The sequence below is a fragment of the Sinohyriopsis cumingii genome, chromosome 1, assembly GCF_028554795.1.
Source record: "Sinohyriopsis cumingii isolate HCF-2022 chromosome 1, ASM2855479v2, whole genome shotgun sequence".
Taxonomy (NCBI): domain Eukaryota; kingdom Metazoa; phylum Mollusca; class Bivalvia; order Unionida; family Unionidae; genus Sinohyriopsis; species Sinohyriopsis cumingii.
In genome coordinates, this window is record NC_142961.1 from 28,007,722 (window position 1) to 28,033,328 (window position 25,607).

Sequence of the window (25,607 nt, forward strand, 5' to 3'; positions counted from 1 at the left end):
AATACTAGAACCAGATCTTCTTCACAAATCTCGTCCTTCTTAATTGAATCATTCAGCTTCAAAAACGGAAGGGAAGTGAAGATAGGCGATTGCATATATTCTGGATCTGTCACCTGGCAGCTTCTCAATACTTTGGTTTAATAATGCATTTGTTGTTTGCAGTAAATGACCATTCGTTGTCGAGCGATAAACTGATAGATACTTAAAAGTCAGATTATGTGACACAGAGCCGGATCAGGTCAAGTGTTGGGGGTGGTGGTCCTAAATTTGAAAAGGATCATGACTTTCATCGAAAAGGCAAAAATGCAAAAGACTGATGGCTGTTTACTCAAAGTATGCATAATACCCAATAAACGTGCGCAAGAATAAAGCGTAGGTCAAATCTCAAGTGACAATCGTGTGTGTGTCTGTGTACTTTTTCTTAGTGCGGGGGTGGTGTCCGGAAACCTCTTACCCCCCCCCCATTGGGCCTGTGACATGTAAAATTATGAAAACTCGTGTAAAAAGATGTTCTATGTAAACAAACTTGTGCAAACTGACACTTGTTTTGATTTTGTAACTGATCATACTATTAAGACTTGCACCAAAAGTTTATTAAACAATCTAAAGTTTCTTGTTTGCCATTAAAGCACTCGGTCTTTTTTTAATTACAAAAACACATTATACAAAGTTATTTACCATAATTTCTTAACCAATATGGTTTGCAGGTCTTTCAATCTATTCTTTATTTTTCCCCCTAATTTGTCCTTTACCGGTCACTTCCTTTTTTTATTCTTTGTTTCTGTTGATTAAGCGTGCGTTTAGCTTTCTCGGTTCATCCGTATGCTTCAGGATATAACTGATTAAAGAACGCCACTTTTTCCTTTCCTTAAAACGAGGATAACTCAGAGCGAGGGAAATATTAATGCCATAGTGTGCGTGTGTGTGTTCCTCCTCATTTTTAAAATAGAAATTATCAGTTATAAACACTATATATTTTGCCAGAGAAAAAAGTACAGTTGACTTTGCAACATTATATGGACGATTTCGTTTTGACAGGGAATGAAACTATTTATTACAAGAAAAGAAATGAATCGTTTAGAAAATGTGATTATGATTCATTTGTTAGATATGTCACACCGCTCCGGTGACCTAATGGTTAGAGTGTCTGCCTCGGAAGCGGGAGATCGTGGGTTCGATCCCGGCCGAGTCATACCAAAGACTTACCCAAATGGTACTAACAGCTGACTTAAGAGGTTAGTGTTAGGACTGGTCGGCCTGGTGTCAGGATAATGTGACTGGGTGAGATATCATGCTACATGTACGCGGCATGATGCCCCAGTGCTAGACACACTGTGATATAACTGAAAAATAGTTAAAGCTACGTTAAAAATCCTAATCACACACACACACACACTGAACACATGTACAACCAGTAGCGTCAATAGGGGTGGCGTCACAACAGGAGTCGGACGTTTTATCAATAAAGTACGGCGAAATCTCTGACAACATGAAATCACCGTATCGGTAATATAAATGAACATGTCACCCAGTGCGATAACTCATGGTGTCACCCCTATAGACAGTCATTTTAGTTTGACCTCCTCTGATGGTGTCACCCGAGCGGTCAGCATCCCCCGCACCCCACCCATATTGACGCCACTGTGTACAACAATTGTACAATCACTGCAAAATATTTGAACCGTCTTGCTTTATATGTGGGCCCTAACAATCTCATAGCCTTATAAGCAGGTAACGTCAAAGACCGATCGCATCCGAATGCCTGATTACAAGTTTGGGCAGGGTGCAAGAGCGTGTCTAAGCAAGACAAGTCATTTCGTTGTCCTATATAAGCGTAGTGAAACTGATGATAAAAGCAATCACATGTACAGACGGTAAGCGGTGAAATGACTCGAACAGCTGGTTTAAAGCGTAAGGCGGTTGAAGCTACCGAACGAAAGGCCAAGAGAGCTAGGGGAGAGACGGAATTGAGCGACAACTTAAAATGGTCAGATGTAGGAGACTTAATCAAAGGGGTGTGTCCGCTCATCACACTCACTTCAACTACTCTTGAAGGGAGGTCAAAGGTCGCTGGTTTCGATATCGATTTTACAGTCATAAAGACTGCCAGTGGCAGAAAATTTGCTACAGGTAAATGCAACACGCGTGCTTACACACACACACACACTATATATATATATATATATATATATATATATATATATATATATATATATATATATATATCAATCATATGGCGAATAACTCCAGCAAGGGATCACGTTTGTCAGGGATTGATTAAGATAAATGTAATAAACTGACTACGAACAGTGCAAAACTAGTATATCTAGCTAGATACTAGTTTTGCACTGGTCGTAATCAGTTAATTACACACACACACACACACACACACACATATATATATATATATATATATAATTTTCAGATACTATTTTTAGCTGGCCAAACCTATCCCATAACCGCATCCGATACGGTCATGCGCGTTTGACGTAGGGCAACTCTGTTACATACACTTCTTACATGTATAGAACATTTATCATTATAGATCGCCGCAGATAGTAGTAAACAATAATATGCCAGCACACAAGTATAAGAGTTGAAATGTACGTTTTCATCAAGTATTTTTAACAATGAATGAGTATCTATTTCTTTATGTTACTGCATTCTGACTCTCATCTGAGCTCCGCCCCCCCCCCCCTTGCATGGTAATGAATAATCCGAAAATAAACTAGTTAACAATGAACACCAAAGGTGGCACATGACATATTAAGCAGATTCCTCAGAGGTTTGCCATTTAGTTAATAAACTAAATGGGAATGAATGTGAATCTCAAAACTGCTTATGATACATTGGATTGGCTAAGAAATCTATTCTCTCCTTTGCTTACTCAGTGAAAAAATATGGATAATAATGATGAGTTGACTCATCATGCGCTACATTTGCAATGGACTATTGCTACAGTACTATCAGCTATCTGTAGCCCATGTGGCTTCTTTGATTGGGCTTGGGATCTGATTACGATGGCATTGATAATGCTGTGTTCACCTGTATGCATCCATCCACTATGAAATTAATTATCTGCAACAAAGAGATTTGTAAGTCATCATGTTTTCACAAGTATATATAAATCTTGAAGAATCGTCTAAATACATGTAGATTTGTACAAATTGTAATTCTGGTCACATATGAAAAATTGTCCATCCCACCCCTTTCCTTTCAGAAATGGATCATACAGCTTTAAAATTATATCCAGGACTGCGGACAGAGTAGGACAATTCCTCTGGACCACAACGGTCAGGGGGTCCACCGTTGTTTAATTTTGTGATTCATTGGGGCCTATTGGATAATTTTTCCTAGGGCCCACAAATCTTGTCTGCTGCCCTGGTCCTCTCTGATGCTTTCTGTGCTCATATTTACTTTTCTGTTTTAGGCAGGTTGCTGAACTATTTACTCATGATTTTTAAACACACAATTTCTGTGAAGGGTGTACAAATGTCAAACCTTTAAAAATTTGTTTGAAACCTTCTTCACAAACATACACTATGTTCATGACAATCGCTTAAAAGTTAACCTACGTTGATTGTGCATGCATTAAATATTGGAGTGGAAAAACCCAGATTCGACTTCCTGAAAAAGGTCTGTACAGATTATATAGCAAATAACAGTCCTTTCAGAAACTACCAAAAACTAGACCACGATTCAACACTGGAATGTGCAAAAAGCATCATTAATATCATTGACGAGGCATACCAAATCAAGCACATAGACCAGCAAACGAGAAACAACTTAAGTCCCAAAAACCCAAGGGCATGAAGGTTTGATCTTCGACCTAAAATTCACAAAAAAGGAAACCTGGGCAGACCTATAATCTACGGTAATGGGCAACCAACAGAAAGGATATCAGAATATTTGGGTAATTTTATGAGACCACAAATTACCATCATATCTTCAGGACACTATAGATTACATCATAAAAAGAAAAGCAAGTGAACCATTACTGCCAGAAACATTACTTGTTTCCTTGCATGTCACATCATTGTAAACTAACATACTGCACAATGAAGGGATACAGGCGTGGAGAGAAGCATGGGAAACAAGAACCATAGACAATCCACCCACACACTACCTAGTCCAACTCCTGGAGCTTGTCCTAAAACTCAATAACTTTTAAATTAATAAAGAAAACTACCTCAGATCAATGGAATTGCAGTGGGGTAAAAAATAGTCCCTTTGTATGCTAATATTTTTATGGGAAAGCTGGAGGGTCAACTTTTAGCATTGGTTTAACTTGCACCATACCAGTAGGTACACTTTATCGATGATATAGAAATGAAGTGGCAACATGGAAGAGAAAGTCTAGATGATTTCATATCAAAGGCAAACAACTTTCATCTCTCAATAAAATTCACGGTAGAAGTATCCAACTCAAACCATGTTTTCCTGGACACAACAATCAGACTGGTAGAAAACAAACTCCATACAGACATCTACTCGAAACCAACCGACAAATACCAGTATCTCCACTCCTCCCAACCAGTCATCATCCAAGACACTGCATTAGGAACATCCCTTATAGCCAGGCACTCAGAGGATATGCAGAATTTGCTCCGACGATAAAACATTCCAAAAATGGTCTGAAGAGCTATCTACCGAGGCTACGCCAAAGACATGATTGTGAAGGCAACCCAAAGGCTAAACATACAAACCTTGATGACCTACTAAAAATATGGAAAGAACGAAAAGTCTGATAGGATTCCATTTATCCTGACCTACTATGCAGTAAAATACTACTATGGGTAAAATCATTGGGAAACACTGGTCCATCATGGAATTGTTGGATGCACTAAAGTTAATCCTCTCGAACAAACCTGTTGTAGCCTACTGGAGACCAAAAACCTCAAGGACATCCTAGTCAGTCTGGCCCTGTGGCAGTAAAAGGTGCAAAACCTATCAACATATAGAGACCAGGCCATTTTGTAGCACAGTGACTAGAGGAAAGCTAAAACCTACATGGTCCAAACAAAATGTGCAAAACAGAATGTAATTTATCTCATCACATGTAAGATCTGTAGGCTTCAGTATGTCAGAGAAACTGAAAGGCTACACAAAAGGATCAACCTTCGTAGATCTGATTGGATGATAAAGAAGCTGTAAAGAAGACCAGTAGCGGAACACTTCTCCACCCCTGGCCTCACTTTCAGTGATATAACTGTTAGGCCTCACTGGACAGTTTATCTGATGAATTTTCATCCGACAATGACCTATTGCAGAAAAATGAGAATAATTTTACACTGAAGATACAAACAAAAACAAACTAATGATTTTTGTAGAAAGCATACATGCGAGATTTTGACTGCGGCAATCAGGTTAATTCCTAATGCAACTGGTGGCTTTTATACTGAACCAACACTGCCACCAACCCCTCTTTTATACATTCATTTTTGACAGGAAAGAACTATTTTGACTATTTTTCTGTGACAAGGCAGCTAAAAGAATCAGTATGTGCCTTATGCATGAATCAAGTTCACTAGTACTATAACAAATTAGCATACTTTTCATCACCCCTCAACCATCTAGATTTTTAGATATTTACCTCTGTAGCAGACACATGTAAATACGTAAGCCAAGTCGGCTGCTCATTTGCAGCCCAAGTTACGCATCTGATCTCCAATGCTTGTCTAACTGTGACAGGCAGTCACCAACAAGCCAACCCATTTCCAAGCCTAACTCAAAGTAAATCTCAACCACATTACAGATTTTCTGTGTGAATTTATAAATGCTGGGCTTGTGATAATTAGGTTCATGCCTTCTACCTTAAAAATTAGGGAGGTGTCAGAACACAAAACTATCCAGTGAGACCTTATTGCAATTGTTTCCAACCCCAGCTGGAGTTCTGAAACCAGGGAAGAAAAGGAATCTTGTTTGATACGCCACCTTAGAACATTGAAACCAAGCAGTTTAAACCATTAGGACTAGAGAAAGACAGCCATGCACAGATAAAATTAACTTTTGCAGCCAACACATTTTCTTTTAAATAATTCTCTAAATTTGCTTAATAGTCTATAATTACTACTATAACAATGAAATATCTGGGATATAATTTGCACTAACATAAATTTACATAAAATAACATGTTAGGGCTCATCGATTTCTAGGTGAATAAAAATATTTTTCAGCATCCTCAACAAGTTGATATGAACTAGTTGAAACATAATGAATTTAAATGTTTAATTCCTGTGGAAACAGCCGTGTAGTTTTGCAAACACAACAGTTTTTCTGTTTTATTTGTTTGTTTCATCTGTGTTTTGTATTTGCCTTTGAAAAAGACTCATTAAGAGTTAAAAATGCTCAGACAAGCTAGATACTAGTTTTGCACTGTTCGTTGTCAGTTTATTGCATATATATATATATGGACATTACAGTGATAAAACTCAAAGGTCTGTGGAGAGAATATTTGAATGGCTAATACATGTAAACACATTTGAGGATAGCTCTTCCCATTGCATATGCAAGAAATGTATTTTAAACTTTAAGCAACAAATTAAAGGACAATATTTTACCTATGCAAAAAATTAAGTGCTGCTTTTGAGTGAAACAATTATCTTCTGAGCGCATGGTTACCTTTTACAGACAAGTTTGATTTTGGATAACAGACCAGAAAAGGAAGTATTTCAGAAAGTTTAATTTGTAGTACTGTGTGAAGAAAATAAATAAGGATATTGTTGTTATTATTAGACCACTCTGGTGACCTAGTGGTTAGAGCATCCACGTCAGATGTGGGAGGTTGTGGGTTCAAACCCTGGCAGAGTCATACCAAAGTCTATAAACTGACATCACTATAAACTGTCACACTGCATACGTTGTAGTGATATGACTGAATTTTTTAAAACAATTCAAAACAAACACAGACATTATTATTATTATTATAATACCATATTTTTGCCCGTTTCTTCATATTACTGTATCAATTTTGAATTGACAGGAAGTAATTGTTCAAAGGCTATATTTGTGTTATCTCAAAGTGTGAAGAAAATCATTTTATTATAAATTTTCTCTGAACGGTGCTAAAACAATAATTCTGTAAACATGTTTGTGAATAATGTACATATTCCTTGATATTAGAATCTGTTATTATTCAGAGATCATTACTGGCAGAACATTAGTAATAAAACTCAGTTGGCACTTGTTCGTTATAGATACTGTATATTTGTTTAAAATTTATTTTGGCAAATAATGCACAGATTTATATTGAATGACTTTTCAGTTATAATGAATTTTGAAATGGTGATTTAACGTGTTAAATTACACTAAATCAAACCATAAAATATACATGTACAGGTTGAAAAATGCATGTAAACTAGAGAGGACTTTAATCTGTATGGTATCATCGAGATCTGGTAAAGTTTTAAAAATAACAGATTTTATGCCCAATGTGGCTTCTCTATCTTATTCATGGCGACCGCTCCAGTGGCCAAGTGGTTAGAGCATCTGCCCTGGATGCGAAGGTCACAGATTCAAACCCTGACCGAGTCATACCAAAGACTTAAAAAATGGTGCTAACAACTGCCATGCTAGGTGCTCAGCGTTAAGAGGCTAATGTTAGAATTGGTTGGCCTGGTGTCAGGATAATGTGACTGGGTGAGACATCATGCTATATGTCTGCAGAATGATGCCTCTGTAAACTGTCACACTGCAGACATCGTAGCGATATGACTGAAAAATTGTTAAATCTACGTTAAAAATCCAAATCACATACATGTACTTATTCATGGCAGAATTTTGAGAAACATTAAATATTTGTATCTCTTTAATATTTTTTATATAAATGATGACCTCATTGTTGACCATTGTTACAGTGAGTCATGGACCCAGTCTTTAAAAAATAGGAATCCTAATAGAAAATCGGGGTTCAGAAGACAAAAGCATATGTAATAGGTAGTGGGCATAAATTCATAACATTCAAGTCAAATCAATAAAACTGGTATAGTACTAGTTATTATCATTTGGTTTTACATAAATTTTGACTTATTCAGTTTTTGAACATGAGATTTTTGTATTCATTTATGTAATAACTTTTTCTGTCAACAAGGCCTTTTCCTCCTGTAGTCTCTTAAATCATCACCATTCCTGCCAATAAGGCCTTTTCCTACTGTAATCTGTTATGTTATTACCTTTCCTGCCAATAGGCCTTTTCCTACTGTAATCTGTTATGTTCTTTCCTTTCCTACCAATAGGCCTTTTCCTACTGTAATCTGTTATGTTATTACCTTTCCTGCCAATAAGGCTTTTTCCTACTGTAATCTGTTATATAATCACCTTTCCAGCCAATAAGGCCTTTTCCTACTGTAATCTATTGGTGAAAATGCACGTCTGCAGGATTAAATGTGTCTGAAAACTAAGGGACCCAGTCTGTTTTTTTAGGGTCTGCAAGATGCAGTCTGAGAATTAGCTAACTCAAGATACTGTGTTTTAGGTTTCTAATAACCCCCGCCACCCCCAACCCCAACACCTTTATGTCTAGCACATCATAACATTATTTAACTAGGCCCTTCATGACGATTTGAATTCATCTTATATTGACCTTAACATTCACAGTTCAAAACAGCATGATGAGATATTTAGATGATACAGATCTGTTAAAAAAATCTGAGTTATGACAACAAAAGAGTACTTAAGATAGCATTTTTTTTTAAAGATGCCAAAGTTGGTGTACATTAATCTGATTCCAATGACTTTGTGTTCCATTTCAAGTAATTAAAATAATGCTTAAAAGGATTGAACTTCAGACTGCCTATGGCAACTTGGATTTGTTAAGCCATGCCATAAAATTCAAAATATATTCAAGAATTGTTACATTCATCGTTCTCTATTTTTTTAAAAATCAATGCAGGTGCTTCAGACTGGAAATGGTGGAGTGAGTGTGTCCCAGCCAAATTGCAGAAGCTGCACAAGGATGGTTACAGAGTGGTCTTCTTCACAAACCAAGCTGGCATTGAGAAGATGAAGGTCAAACCTGAAGAGATTAAGGTCAAGATAGAAAACATCATTCAGGAACTTAACATCCCTGTGCTGGTAAAAACCTTGTTTTACTCTGTAATAAAATACACAATACACAATCTACTCTTTTCACAATCTAGTCTTTTCAGGACAATGCAAAACCTTGTCATAAATATTGTAGAAAAAGTCAGTGTAATGAACCAGTAATAGCAGACACATATATATAATGCACACTTGGGTATGTAAGACAATAATTATGAACTAGTTTAAATTAACTTATACATTTCATCCATTAAAAGGGACAAAATGTATAAAGGACAATATTTAATGAGTGACAATATAGACAGGGTTTATTCTATTTGATAACAAGATTATTACAGTTTGTCAAGTTTTCTTTCTTCCACTGATGGCATTGTATTTAGGAATACTTTAATGAGACAAAATTGTATTCCCTATTTATAATGCCATACAAGTTTTCATATTATAAGTAAGGAAACCTTATAGTGAGATATGTTCTTGCAAGGCATAATGGAGGAAGAAGCCCTCCTCCCCAACCAACGAACCAGATCAGATAAATTAAGATTTTCAACAAGTATCACATATATCCACTTACAGGTTGAGTCCAACTGCATAAAACATAAACCCTGACTTGCCCATCAGATAATGCACCAGCAGCAGCAGATAATAATAATAATAATAACTTTATTTAGAGATTGTAACTCAGTTACAGAACTAATCTACCTTGAGGCCTTCTAGTTGTCATGTACAATATATACATTATAAACAACATATGGTAAGTTTGACTTGACACTAAATAATTAAAATTCCAAAAATCAAAGTTTCAGACCTGAAACATGTGTATGAGCATCTGCAAACACATAAACATATATAAAATATCATCCTGTATTGAAAAATTCAACCGTGAACAATATGCAAAAATACAGAAAAGCAGGCACTATTTATATTACTAGAACTGTTCAGTTCATTTTAAGATTTCATCCATTTGAGACATCAGTTATGGAAATAATTGGTAGGAGCCTATCTTATGTCACTGGGAATATTGTTCCATATCATTGGACCAGTATATTGAAAACTTTTTTAAACAATTCCTTCTTTGGCCTTGGTATATTGTAATTTTTATTTCTAACAGTCCTTACATTTGGAGTACCATCAGCATCTCTTTGGTTAAAGATTATGCTTAGGTAGACAGGAATGGCTTTTCTGGACACTATTCATAAATTTGGCCTCCCTAAGAAATATTATTTCATGGATTGTAAGCATTTTTATTTTCATATATCCTGGAAATTGGAACATGACCTACCATCGAATGGCACACCCTCTTTTGGAGTCTTAAAAGTGTGGTTGCACACAAATGGTTTTATTGAAAGCCAGACTGATTATCATGAATACTTGAGAAAGAATCATGTACATATTTTTCCAGTAATTTGGAAAGACAAGGAAGGATAGAGATGGGTCTATAGTTATTTACCTCATGGAAAGACAAGGAAGGATAGAGATGGGTCTGTAGTTTATTTACCTCATGGAAAGACAAGGAAGGATAGAGATGGGTCTGTAGTTTATTTACCTCATGGAAAGACAAGGAAGGATAGAGATGGGTCTGTAGTTATTTACCTCATGGAAAGACAAGGAAGGATAGAGATGGGTCTTTAGTTTATTTACCTCATGGAAAGACAAGGAAGGATAGAGATGGGTCTGTAGTTTATTTACCTCATGGAAAGACAAGGAAGGTTAGAGATGGGTCTGTAGTTTATTTACCTCATGGAAAGACAAGAAAGGATAGAGATGGGTCTGTAGTTTATTTACCTCATGGAAAGACAAGGAAGGATAGAGATGGGTCTATAGTTTATTTACCTCATGGAAAGACAAGGAAGGTTAGAGATGGGTCTGTAGTTTATTTACCTCATGGAAAGACAAGGAAGGATAGAGATGGGTCTGTAGTTATTTACCTCATGGAAAGACAAGGAAGGATAGAAATGGGTCTGTAGTTATTTACCTCATGGAAAGACAAGGAAGGATAGAGATGGGTCTGTAGTTATTTACCTCATCTTTTGTTCCAGTTTTATGTAATGGTATTACCTTGGCAGTTTTCCGTGTCTGTGGAAATTTATTAGACCTAATACTTTCATTGCAAATTAAATCTATACTTTCTATTATGGCAGGTGCAGCTGCCTTTAGTAGTCTTTGTTTAATCATATCATGTCCTGTAGCTTTACAATCATCCATTTTTTAAATATATTTCAGAACAAATTCAGGACTCTTAAAGAATTTCAAATGTTTTACATTGATTGAGAATTTTTAGTTAAGAAATTTGTTTAGTTCTAGATGATCAGATGAAATTTTACTTCTATAAGGTTTTCAGCAATTTGAACAAAAAATTCATTAAAAATATTTCAGATGTCACTTGTATTATTATATAGATGTCCTCATGATTGAGGGATAAAAATTCAGTCTTACATTTCCCTGCACCAAACTCTTTAAACACTCTCCAGATAGCTTTTGGGTTATTTCTGTTTTCATCCAGCACTTTTTTATAGTGTGCTTCTCTGTCATCATGTATTATTTTAGTAACTATATTCCGCCAAAATTTTATATTCAGTTTGATTTCTTACAGATTTTAGATGGTCTCTTTGCATTATTGCATCTAAAATTTATGGGGGCATGGCTGGTGGTTTTTCTTTATCATTAGTGTTTTTTTTCTGCGGAAAGGTCATCCAAGTACCTAAAACATCATGTGATAGTACTGTAATATTTGGACTATATTCCATGAAATCTGTTTCAGATCTTCCAGGAATTAAACAGTATCAAAGTTTTGAAAGGATCTATAAATAATGGAATGATGATTATTATTATTTTTGATTTGCTGTTGACATGATGTGTTAGAAAAATTGCAAAGTGGTCATGTGAACCAATCTTTGAAGCCATTATGATTACTTACAAAAAAATAATATTGGTAAAAATGTGGTCTATAAGTGTTTTTGAGGTAAATGTTACTCTTATTTACTAGTTGCTATACATCTAATGAAATAATAAAATCCACCCAATTCACTTTTATTTGATAATTGAGAAGGTTTCTGTTTATATTACCTAGAATGTAAAATTGATTTTCTTTCACTTAAAATTTGGTCTTCCTGTATATGAGGTTCAGAGTATTTACACCAATCAGTTTGATGATGTGGGTCTGTAAACAAAACCAGCTAAGTAGGACATAGCTTTTTCTGGAGTAATCTTTAGTCAGATTGATTCCATTTCCTGTGCTTCAAGCTCCTCTCTTTTAGCAACAGTACCAGTTCTAATATACACAAAGAGCCCACCTCATATTGCTTTTCTATTGATATGATAAGGTTTGTCATCACCATTGACACACTAGCCTTTTTCACCCTAATTTTCTGTCAACATTGTTTCTGAGAATCCAGATAAATGCATATTATTATTTGGAGAAATTAGCAGTAACTTCACTCGAACCAGCTTTCCATGAATACCCTGAATATTAAAATGACCTATGTGTACGCCCTTGCTAGAAACTCCTAAATTTTGATTAACATCAATGCTATAGCACTCAAGGAGACATTAACATTATTAGATCTATGTTCAAATGATCATTGCTACAATTGTCATTACTGTATAAAACATTAGTTTCTCTTTCATTACACTGAATTCCTAATTCATAAAACTACATGTACTTTTATCTATGTAACATACAATAATTTATCTCGGAAGCATTTACACTTTCCTTGTAATGAGTGCAGTTTGCAGGTGGATTCAATGTACAAGTGAATATATGACCAACATTCATGAAATAAGTCAGGCAGCAACAATAGAACTAACTAAGCAGTTTAATAGGATCCATACACATGTCGGTGTTATAGGAGGGAGAGCAGGATACTGAGGGACTACATAGTGAGGGAGAATAGTAATTTCACTTTGATGAGATTGATAGCTGATTGGTGAATTAGATGACTGAAATAGTTTCAAAGGTAAAAATAAGTTTGATTTGAAATTTGTATGACCTTTACATCCATATCTGTTTTTAGTAAGACCTGGGAAGATATTATAGTCAAATAACTTAAGTAACCAGTCTCTCTGAAACCATCATATAATCAGATGTATGAAGAGTGAAAATTGAAATCTTTATGCACCTTTCACGATAGATCAGAGATTTATATTTGCAGACTAGTGTTAAAGTTAATATTTTTATTTAAAAAATATCTTCACACATACTTCACACATACTTTTATATTGCATTTTATGGAATCTGTCAAATTTAAAAAAATTAAAAAATTGCAGGCATTCATCTGCACTGGAAACAACCATTACAGGAAGCCAAGTACACTGATGTGGGATTATTTTGAAGAGCACTGTAATAATGGAGTCAAGGTAGGCAAAATACCCGAAATGTTATTTATACTAGAGGTTGATACTCATGTTAATTCAAAACTTTAAGTGTACCCAATCCAAACAGTGGAAAGAAGACAAAAATTAATGCAGACTATGATTAAGTTATGATACACTCATTAACTTGTTTATACTTTAGTGATATGAGTGAAGTTTTCACCTCTGTTTAATGAAGCAAAACCTGAGAATTCCCTGACAACTGGGAAAACCACTTCATTGTTAGTTCATATTCCTGAAGAAATTCTTTATTTGTTCTCCACTCAGGTCAGCCGTCCAAACAGCCTCTATGTTGGGGATGCTGCAGGCAGGTCCAAAGACTGGGAGCCTGGGAAACCCAAAGATTTCTCCTGTAGTGATAGGATGTTTGCTTCCAACCTTGAAATTAGTAGGTTATCTCCCTTAAATTTTCCTTTGAGATACTGAGACAAGAGTTATCTTAAATAGGCTACTCTATCAAAGTTGCTGTTTTGATGACTTGTACTCATTACTCAATGCCAAGTACAGCATTCACTTTTAAATAGAAAGAATTAAGGTATATGTGGACAGATATTTATCAATTATAATATAATTAATAAATTCCTTGGTGGATAACATTTGAATGCAAAACTATTGTCCTACAACTAGTAAATTGAGCAAACACAGTGAAAGAGACTTAATTCTGCATTCAGAATGAAGACTTTTATGCACTGAGTTATTGGGAAGTTAATTTTTTTATAGCCACAGATAATTCTTTCTGATACATGTGTGATAAATTGTTGTTTATTTGCAGAGTTTTATACCCCAGAGGAGTTTTTCCTTGAAGAGCCCCCAGCTAAGTTTAAGTGGGGCTGTGTTGACCCTGCAACCTACTTAGAAAAAGCTCCTAAACCTGCAGTAACTTCCTACCACAGCAAGGTTGGGATTAAGTTCAGTATGCACTCATAAATAAATATATTTTAATAAGAATTACACATATGTAGATCTGTGTGAAAAATTTAATTCATATATCTGATGTATTTTACAGACAAAATGAAATTTCTACAGATGTCTTTAATGTTGTAAAAAGTAGTGTTATCATATAGACCAGGTTGTCGGCAATCTATTTTACATTTTTGAATTACAAAATGAATGAGCACATGCCACCGATAAGAGAGTACCACAATTAACATTTGGATTTTTGGCTGCCCTTTGTGTGCCACACAAAAGCTCTTGATGTGTCGCTTTGTGGCATGCATGCCATAGGTTGCCAACCCATGATACAGACACTAATATTTTGCAGGAAATTTGAGTCTTCAGTTTATAAATCACTGTCAGTTCTTAGCCTAAAGGAAAAAGTAGCTTCAGTCTCATTTGAGATTATAGTATTACAGAATCAGAAAATATCAATATTATTTTCCTACTGATAGGAAACAACATTACAATTTTGGCTCTTTCTTGAGTAAAAAATTGATTGTTATATAATAAAACTTGGTCTTATCATGGGAGTTGTATCATGGTGCTGATTCTTTATGGTAAATATCTCTATTTATGTTCTTGTATGTAGGCTAATATTTCATAACTATGTTAAGCTCATTACGATCATGGTTTGCTCTTGGTAACAAAGATGTTGATGCCTTGTCATAACCATTTATTATTCCATACTTAAGCATTTAGGAAAACCTCCATTTTTTCATCTTTCTGTCTGATTTTTCTCTTTCAGTCTTAAACAGCTGGTTAGAAATTCACCAAATGTATATGGTAAATGAAATGTCCATTTTAGGGAATATAAATAAGAGGGATTTAGTTTTTTGCTCTCTACACATGGATTTTAGATTAGAGGTCATAGGTGAAATGTACATCTATCCAGTGAAATTTTCAAATATATATTTTTAAAATTAAATGTGACGTTTTAAAATAACTTTCATATATTATTATATATACAGTCATTGTATGTTTTACCATGTGTAAACACATGGTCACTGTCCATGGTGGTTGTGGGTGGGAATACTTTACATCCTCACATATAGGGCAAATCCAGCTGCAGACTGCACAGAACCAGATCTCTCATCACACAGTGCACCAGCAGATCTGGGTCTGTACAATTTGTTTGGAGTCATTAGTAAAACAAACAACATCGACCCTTATCTGCAGGGCACACCATCTTGCTGCATATCACAAATCTATGTATTTTGTAGTCTGACTCAAACTTATAGGTGATAATATATGGTATGTCAGTATGTAATAAAATTCATGATGTGATGGCAAGCCATCGAAGTGCGTTAGTTGATATTTGTTTTAATCTTTAGATTTAAATTTCCATTATTATGTTTCATATAGACACCAGAGGTCATAATTCTGGTGGGACCACCAGCTTCTGGAAAAAGCACATTCAGGAAGCGCCACCTTGAGCCACATGGTTATGTGGCTATCAACAGAGACACCTTGGGAACGATGGATAAATGTATCAAGGTACAGTCAGGCAAAAACTGAAGGAAATGTAAAGCAATCCATGAAAACTGATTCCAAGCAATTGATAGTTATTAATAGATACAGCAAAATATGTTATGAACAACCTCAGCTATGAGTGATCACTTGTCATTTCTGACCACAATGGTAATGCAGGAATTGATTTTATTATATAAATGCTTGGTCATGAGGGACCACCTGCTGAACACAACCAGTGACTGTGATGTCTTGGCGAAATATGCATTTTGACACTGCTATGAATGAGCACATTGTAAAAATGGGGATAAACTTCACCAACCTTTATTTAATCCCAGTAACGACTGCTTATACCATTCTAAAAGAAAATAGGCTGGCTACCGATATCTGAAATTTGTAGGTATGCTTATTGTATTTTGTAGTTTCCATTGTAAACCAGACTAAAGCTTATGTATATTAATTTTGTGCTTAGCTTGGTTCCCAGCCGTATTGTAGCTAGCGCCCATATGTGTGAGTAGGACCCAGTATCCCTATGAATGACTGTATTGCAAGAACATAGACACCACTGACATATATGTAACCATCATTAACAACGACTGCTTAATTAGTAACGATTGTTTTGATAAAAAACAAATATAAAAAGAACAAAAAAGGATTCTTGCTACTGGTGATAGATGATACAGTCCATAAACCAGGCTAATGTACATGTCACAAATTGCTGCTGTAGTACCGAAATTGACAGTGGTTGGGGATATTGTTTGTCTTTAGAGTTAATCTTATTTACCTGGGACTGAATAAGGTCTTTGTCTATTAAACCAGCAAGTGAGAATTGTATGCGGGATTTGATTGATAGTGTTTAATCACCAAGCTGTCATCTATTCAGGTTGGTGCAACTTTGTTTATAGAGTTAATCCCTGTATGTCTTCTTTGAGTTAAGCCATTGACTTTTGTCTCTGAGTAAATGATTCTATTTCTGAATGAGATAATTCTTTCTTTTTATTTCATTAATTGTTAGATATGTACTGCACATGTATAGATTTTTCATGTTTTTCCAAGGCCCAGTCAAAACTGTGTTTACAGTCGATATTACATCTGATCACTTATAATGTTAACACTTAGTACCTTAATAACAATGGACGAACTTGCAACTAAAAAGAGACAAATTTTTATGCTGGAGAAAATAAGTATTTTAACTGAAAGGAATGAAAAAGAGCAGACCGCTCACAAAATAGCGGTTTAAACATTGGTAAAACAAATTTAGGTTGTTCTAAAGGGAAAGGAGTAAAACGTTGATGTGATTTCATGTTTAACAATAGAAGTATGTCTTTATTGCTATATAAGTTTGCTTTCAGATGAATGCATACAATATATTAGCAAGAACTATTAATATAGAATAGAATATATGTAGTGATTTTCCTTAAATTGTTCTGAAACGGGACCTTGGAAACTGGTCTTTTTGTACAAACCTGTCTTGAGAGACCGTTTTTTGACAGCAGAAGAGTTTTACTGTACCATGTTCCAGGGAAAATAATGGTCCACCAGTGCAAATTTAGAAAAATAGGAAGAAAAAAAATTTGTCAGAAATAGTTATGTTGAATTCATAACTAGGCATATAATAGATAATTGACATTTTAACGCACTGTGACTTGTTATTTCTAATATCAGGCAATAATTGTTGCTAACAAAACAGAATGGTGATATTGATTATTGATTATGTGTGGGAGATGGTTTGAGCTATTTAAAATTAGCTTAAGTCAGCAGGTTCAGATAACATTTAAAACAGGAAAAACAGACGATTTTTGTCTTCTCAATCTTACATTGAAGTTTCCCAATTTCTTCCACAGAATGAGAATTGTAACGAAATCTTAGTGACTGAAAAAATTCCATTTGCATACTGTGTTTCCAAATTATTCATATACTACTAATTTCTTTTCTTCTTTATTAAATTTTAGTTTCTGTTCAGGCAGGAAAATTATAGAAATTTCTTTACTTTATTAAATTTTATTTTCTGTTCAGGCAGCAAAAGATGCTTTGAGCAGAGGAAGCAGTGTGGTGGTAGACAATACTAATCCCTCCGCTGATGCCCGAAGTGCCTTTGTTAAGCTAGGTGAAGAAATAGGTAAGTGTATTTGTGTCCTGCTATTAACAATGAGCACACTGTTTAGATATGATTTATTCCAGAAAAATTAGAAAAACTTATATGGATAAAATTTAATGGTTTACACTACTGTTTTGGTTGGTCCCTAAATATTCTGGATTCCCATCTGAAGCAGCTATAAATTGTAGTGTCTTAGCTATTTCATGTTGGTCACCAAGTATTCTGCCTCACTGTCCAATCAAACTGTCATTTTCATGGCTGACTTAAATTGTTTTACACTATACTTGCCATAGCTGAAACAAAGGCATAATTTTTCAAGACCAGATGCTTGTTTGAAATTATTTTCACCTCTGGTCCACATGAACTAACACAGGAATCTGAATATACAATGCACAGTAATAGAAACCAATGCATTTCAACTGATTTTTGGTATTAAGAAAAGTTTAGGGTCATTGTTTTACAATCTAATTTTATTTTTGCAATTATTTTAAATAGTTTTATGCAGTAGACTTTCTTTAAAGCTTTACTGCATTTTTTACATTATTTGAAATAAATTCTTACCTTATTTGAGATTACATGTAAATTGATTTTCTGTAGCATTGTGTACATTTATAATATTGGAAAGCAAATCATTAAGAGCAGGTTGGTCCCTGGATCACAGTTTTCCTTTTCATTTAATTCTGTTTGGTTTCAGGGACTCATAGGCCATAATTTGTTCTTGTTGTTTTATCTGTATGAGCAGATAGTTTTCTACATCTCACCTGTATAAACAATTACCTATACATCTCACCTGATCAAGGAGACAGTTCAACCTCTCAGATGTATGAGCAGATAGTTCTATATCTCACCTGAATAAACAATTATCTATACATATCACCTGATCAAGGAGACAGTTCAACCTCTCAGATGTATGAGCAGATAGTTCTGTATCTCACCTGTATAAACAATTATCTATACATATCACCTGATCAAGGAGACAGTTTTACCTCTCAGATGTATGAGCAGATAGTTCTACATCTCACCTGTATAAACAGTTCCTCTCACCTGATCAAGCAGACAGTTCAACCTCTCAGATGTATGAGCAGATAGTTTGACATCTTGCCTGCATAAACAGAGAACTCACCAGCCTGAGTTGATAGTTAGACAATGATAACACTTTTTAAAAGCAGCAATGGTAACAGCAGTAATGGAATTACCATAATCCTCATATTCAAAATAAGATTTTGTCATAAATGTTTTGGCTTAACTCCATATCACATGTTGCAGATAAAGTGTTAGAACTTTACGGATGCATTAATCATGAAAAATACTATTCAGCAAGGTTATAAGTAGGGAAAAACTTTTTATTTCTTCAGTGCCTGTAATTTATTTTTGGATCATGCACTTGAGAAGCAAGTAAGACATATTATGTGGAACTGTAGTTCTTTCTTCTTTTCTCTAGAGAACTTTGATAAAGAACTCTTGTTTTTCCTTCATTTCTCTGCAGAACTCTGATGAAAACTGACTTTTTCTATATTTTCAGGATACCTTTGGTGAAAACTTGTTTTTTCTTCAAAAGTATTTTTAATGAAAGCAATTGTTTTCCTTCATTTCCCTGCAGACTTTTGATAAAAACCTTCAGTTCCTATGTTTTTTGGTGTACTTATGTGAAAACAAATGTTTTTTTCTCCCTTCATTTCTGTGCAACACTTTCCTAAAAACCATAGATTTTCTTGAGCACTTTGATTAGACTTATGTTGAATCTTTCAGGTGTCCCTTGTCGATGTTTTGTGATGAACACACCCCTTGAACTTGCCAAGCATCTTAATCTGTTTAGGCAGAACCAGACAAATGGGAAGGTCAGACGTATCCCAGATGTTGGCTACAATGTTTACAAGAAAAATTACCAGGAACCATCCAAAAGTGAAGGATTTTCAGAAATTGTGAAAATTGACTTTTGTCCAAAGTTTGACTCTCGGAAAGATGAGGTCTTGTTCAAGCAGAGGACTTGTGCAGGTCATTAAGTGCATATGGTATCATGGTACCAATTGTTTTTCCATATACCTCAATGCTAATGTTTTGTGAAATAAATATACTTTCTGTCCTACTTGGGCATGCATGTCACACACTGTCATATAGAACAATGCTAGATTGTCAATTTGACAATGACATAACCAGGTACTCCATTGCATTTAAGAGAGATAACTCTACTGGAACTAGACAGGGGTAAGAGTTATCTAGTCACAACAAGCACATTTTCAGCCATGTGTACCATATTTTAAAAAAATCATAAAAAATACAAAATATGATCTAGATAGAAATTGACACAAACTCGCATGTTGCCAAGAGGCTCAACATTTTTTTTAAGCCAAACAGAAAGTACAACTCTTACATAATGCACCAATCACAGCTAGTGTTGTTCTTTAATTCTGAATACAATGTTCCATACACCTTAAGCTCCGCCCACCTGGACTTGCGCAATTGGTACCGTTATACCTATAGCAAACCTTAATTTTTCCAATAATCTGTGAAATAGTTCGGGACTGTATAAGTAACAAATATACTTAGTCTCACTTGTGAAAAACAATTTGATGAGGTACTAACCTATGTCTTATATGAATGTGTATAGAAATGTCATTGAGCTGTTTGAACTATTGTTTTCATACTTTTGCTTCACCATCAAAATCATCTTTTGAAATAAAATGAATTCTTTCAACTGTGAGTTGTATCTTATTCCCATCAGCACTTATTGAACTTCACATAGGTGATATGGGATAAATCACATTATGTCATATTATGTAATAACTAGGTCAAAGGTCAATGTACCAAATAGTATGTACCTGTCCTACTTCAATATGTACAATTCACCTAAAAGAAAGGAATTTATATTTGTTTGGTAGGTGCAGAACTTAACATCAGAGACAGGTGGACATGACCCAATCTTATTATAAAGTATAAGCTTTGACCACTTTACACTATCTGCAGATACAAGAGGTCACTAACCACCAGTCCTCACACAAAGGTCCACCTACCCATCCTCTTTGTAACGGAAATAGTAAGCTTTCCTCCTTTGTAATGTGAATAAAATTGTTTCAATAAGCCAATCAGTCACCAAATATAGTAAATCACAGCTTCTAAGTGGTTATGTTGGATTGGGAGGTGAAATTAGGGGAATAAAATACAGAAAAATGCCAAATATAAACACTAAGTATAGCATATCAAATGGAGTTAAAAACAGGAGGAAAGAGTTTATCTAAAAGGGAGAGGTAGCTTATGATAAAGGAATTAAAGGAGGCAAAATCAGCAATGCGAAAAATGAGAAGTGAAAGTTTGATGACCTTACCTTGGACAAATATATGGGGCAGGGCCCAACAGGTCCAAGGACAGCCCAAAGGCAACTGTGCTATAACATCCCTTACAGGTACCCAAATTTCAAGTGAAGTTGTGTTCATTTCCATCTAATATGAAAGGGTGAATAATTTAGATAATATAGATACATATAAAGTATATTTCTTCTACATAAGAATTTAATAATAATTGGCATCAGATAGAGAGAAACTTATCTCAGATCCAAACAGAACATACCTTATCAGTTTTTAAACTTGTAAACTTTACTGTGAGAAATTATTAAATTGCTTCTACTTACATTTGCATCAAGATAGAGGGCTAATATAATACTTCACAAATCTTCTCTGTATTTTCATAACCAGTCACTGAAAATGTGAGATTTTATTTCCTTGAAATGTTATGACTGGTGTAAGGGAGATAACTGAATGATATACATAAGCTGTGGTAACCTCTTATACAGTATCCATGTAATATAGATGAGTTCATCAACAACCTGTATTAACTTCATTGCAATTAAATTATCTCAAAATACATTACTGATAAAGTGAGAACCTAACAGTTAGACTCCTATATTTAGTGGAGACCTCAAGAGTCATGTAATTTTAATTTCTAAGATGACGCAGCTCTTTCATATCACATAGTTCATATTTTCTACAATGCCAGCATGTAGAGTGCAGCCTTCCATAACCATGCAGATATCATCTCATGCCAATTTGGATTCTTGCGATGGGATGCAAAGTTTCAAGAACAGTGCGGATTTGAATGGAATGAATACGCACTGTGTAACAAAAATGGTTATCATTCTGTAATGTTGGACCAAACATGGAAATTCCACAAGAGCAGCTTAACAGAAAGAAATAGGATTAATTGAAAGTCAATAGTAGATTATAATTGGGCTTATACAAGTGCCAATGGGAAATGCTGACTTAAGGAAACTGTTCTTGTTTGTTGGTATTCACTGCTACTTCAACAAAAGGGAATGCAAGAGAACTGAACTAACTACATGAACAATTTCAAAGCAGGAAAGTGTAAAAAAAAAGGACAATTAGAGCTGGACAATTCAAATCAAAGTGGGAAGAAATACCGTATCCTTAATAAATTACCTAAAAATTACTCATGCCAGAACATCCCACATGGTACAAGTGATCTATCTACAAGTGTACTTAGAGTGTTCTCTATCCTGGTTTATGGCATGCCTTACAAGAACAAGACAGCTGTTTTTGTACACATGATTTTTCATCTTTTGCAGGTAAAATAGCCAATATTTGGCCAAAATCAACTATATTATGTTTACATAACTTATTTTGTTGCATGCATTCCAATCTAGGAGGTAACATCACATACATAAAGGCATCAGGTAACACAAGTCTATATCTATCATAGCTAAAGTTATCAAAAGTCCCCATCCAAAGCCAACTTGTGCTATTTTCTGAAGATTTCATACATTTTATTCTTAAAGAACTTTCAATATTTCACCAAAACTGTTCAGCACACATTTGTTTTCCTACATCAAACTAGTATAGTTCATAAATGCCGCCCACATGTATGTGTTTCTATGGATACACTGTGAGGCTATTCTTTCCTTTAGGTATCACGGTACCAATTGTTTTTCCATATACCTCAATGCTAATGTTTTGTGAAATAAATATACTTTCTGTCCTACTTGGGCATGCATGTCACACACTGTCATATAGAACAATGCTAGATTGTCAATTTGACAATGACATAACCAGGTACTCCATTGCATTTAAGAGAGATAACTCTACTGGAACTAGACAGGGGTAAGAGTTATCTAGTCACAACAAGCACATTTTCAGCCATGTGTACCATATTTTAAAAAAATCATAAAAAATACAAAATATGATCTAGATAGAAATTGACACAAACTCGCATGTTGCCAAGAGGCTCAACATTTTTTTTAAGCCAAACAGAAAGTACAACTCTTACATAATGCACCAATCACAGCTAGTGTTGTTCTTTAATTCTGAATACAATGTTCCATACACCTTAAGCTCCGCCCACCTGGACTTGCGCAATTGGTACCGTTATACCATATATGACCTCACTTGCCTCCACACAGCTAATATTTATTTTCCTGAACATCAATTGCCTTGAAAATGACTTGAAACCAATTAGACTTGAAACCAATTATTTGACCTCTGTATCATGTAATGCTATAAGGCATTTTGTACATTGTGTTAGCTTGAGCTAACGAGGTATCTTTTTATCATCGTAGATGATTATAGACCGCAAACTCTAAAAATCATGTTATCTTGTCGTAGGGTTCCCATGACCTTGGAATTGTAAGAGATGTGATAGTATTAGGTCCTTGACAAGCCATTCCTTATAAAATCTAAAATATATATTTTTTGCTGTTACAAATATTTTTTTTGTTTTTCTATATTTTTGTATCAAAATGATGTTTTGTGTGTAAAATCTAACAATTCAATGAATTTTTTAATGCATCATAACAATAGAGCATTGTCATTTTTCGAAGTTTTATAATATTTATGAATTTGAAGAAAATGTGATAATATTTGTGAATATTTGTGAAATATACATTTACTTAAGTGCCATGTGTTTTATATTAGTTATATTACTGTATATACTCATGTATAAGTCTGTTCATGTATAAGCCGACCCCCAGACTGAATAGGTATAAACACTAAAAGGTGTATGACCTGCAAGAATTAGTGAGTTGCTGCAACACTGCTTCTCCCTTTTGACTCAATTATTGTTTGCTTATGCATTATTGCACTGGACATTTTATATCAGTGCACCAGTAATTACATTGTTATTTTGCCTTGAAATTGTAAATACCTAACTCATTAAAATGTGATCCCAGTATGACAACACAATGTACATCAAAATGGCTTGATTCAACGCTTGCAATTAGGCTACCAAACGTATTTATATAATGGCACCACCGCATGTACATTGTATGTTTAAACATGCGCTGAATGAAATATATCCCTTGGAGTTGAATCATGGGCACCACTGCACTAAACTTTAACGATATCTCCAAAATACAATGATGAAGTTTCAGAAATAATGCTTAAAAATTATGCTGATGCCGTAAAAGCTGAGTTGTAGTTTGCTTTGATGTAAGCGACCTTACCTGTCAACTCTCACACCAAGAGGAAAGAAAAACAAGACTCCCGATTCTTAGGGTCATTCCATGTCAACCTCCCAATTTCATAATATCTTTTGATTTTTGCAGAGAACTCCCAATTATTACAGTATGTCTTCAATTTTCTTTTATCCTTAAAAAGAAAAGTCCTACATGAATTGATATACTGTATGCAATCCGTGGAAGCCATTTTGTTTATCATCACTTCAATAAATAGAATGTTAAGTTTAAACATTATTCATGTAAAAAATTAAGATTTTTTTAACTTGACAAAAATAACAAAATCAGATAATGAACCAGAAAAATAATAAACCACAACAATAAAATTTTCAACAATTAATTTCCATCCCAAGAATGATCACTATGAATGTTGTAACTCCATATGCTATAGCGCCATTCCCACCAATGAAACTTACATGAGTTAACACCTGGCATTTTTATACTGTATATATGCATGTTAATTACCATTGTTAAATTAAAAGAATGAAAATACATAACACATAACATACATGTCCTCAAAAAAATTCAGAATACATATGTTTTACAGTAAACAATACTAAATGCCTTACGAGTTGACAATAAAGAAAATAAGGTCGGATATACGAGGGAAAATATGCAAAAGTTAAATGACATTAAAGATTATAAATGACTGCTTGTACTGTATAAACTCAAATCAATATGGGTAAAATTTGTCATATTTGTTTGTTGGCTATTGCCATGTTCATTTTTTGCATAGTGATATTTTCTGAGTGCCTTTTGTCATTTAGTTCCAAAATCATGTTGTTGTTGTTATTATTATTATTATTACAGAAAGGATTGCTATCATTTATTACAAAATATTCTGAAGCAGTTTTGTTAAATAATGATGATGGTGATAATATTCTATCTTATGGACTATATACAAAGATGTGTATCGGGAGTCTTCTTTAATATCTCATCTAGTTTACCGGTATCAATATTTTTATTAAAATGTACCTTTTTATTTTCTTGCCATCTTGGTTTTTGTCATAATGTATCTTTATCAACATGTAAAATTTGCTTAGTTGTGTGGTAGAAACTAAACATAGTAAATTAACAAGGAGTGACCAACTGTAAAATGTCAGGTTCATGGATAAAGAAATTATTATTAAATTTTAGAGTTGTTACAAACAACTGAATATTCAGTATTCCATTTAGAATAAAAAGATTATTATTTTTACATATGTCTATTAGTATTTTCACAATGTATTAATTTACTGATTT

At 34.4% G+C, this 25,607-nt stretch overlaps 1 protein-coding gene across 2 annotated transcripts; it reads left to right on the forward strand.

Annotated features, from left to right (window-relative positions):
* Positions 1–1,749: 1,749 nt before the first annotated feature.
* Positions 1,750–25,563, forward strand: LOC149806593 (bifunctional polynucleotide phosphatase/kinase-like). Of its 2 annotated transcripts, none has more exons than XM_089955292.1 (8): positions 1,750–2,130; positions 8,891–9,072; positions 13,303–13,392; positions 13,675–13,795; positions 14,180–14,304; positions 15,706–15,837; positions 17,827–17,929; positions 19,658–25,563. In XM_089955292.1, exons 1-8 carry the CDS (start codon positions 1,887–1,889, stop codon positions 19,909–19,911), a joined length of 1,251 nt encoding a protein of 416 aa, XP_089811418.1. In that variant the 5' UTR covers positions 1,750–1,886; the 3' UTR covers positions 19,912–25,563. The 2 variants fall into 2 exon arrangements, with proteins under 2 accessions (XP_089811418.1, XP_089811427.1); XM_089955301.1 differs by lacking the exon at positions 1,750–2,130 and adding an exon at positions 2,500–2,603.
* Positions 25,564–25,607: the final 44 nt, after the last annotated feature.

Bases quoted from the DNA above. Each gene is read 5' to 3' on its own strand.
- LOC149806593 (XM_089955292.1), top strand. From the start codon at position 1,887: ATGACTCGAACAGCTGGTTTAAAGCGTAAGGCGGTTGAAGCTACCGAA. The intron at 15,838-17,826 runs GTACAGTCAGGC...TTTTCTGTTCAG, and splicing joins CGATGGATAAATGTATCAAG to GCAGCAAAAGATGCTTTGAG. The intron at 17,930-19,657 runs GTAAGTGTATTT...TGAATCTTTCAG, and splicing joins TAAGCTAGGTGAAGAAATAG to GTGTCCCTTGTCGATGTTTT.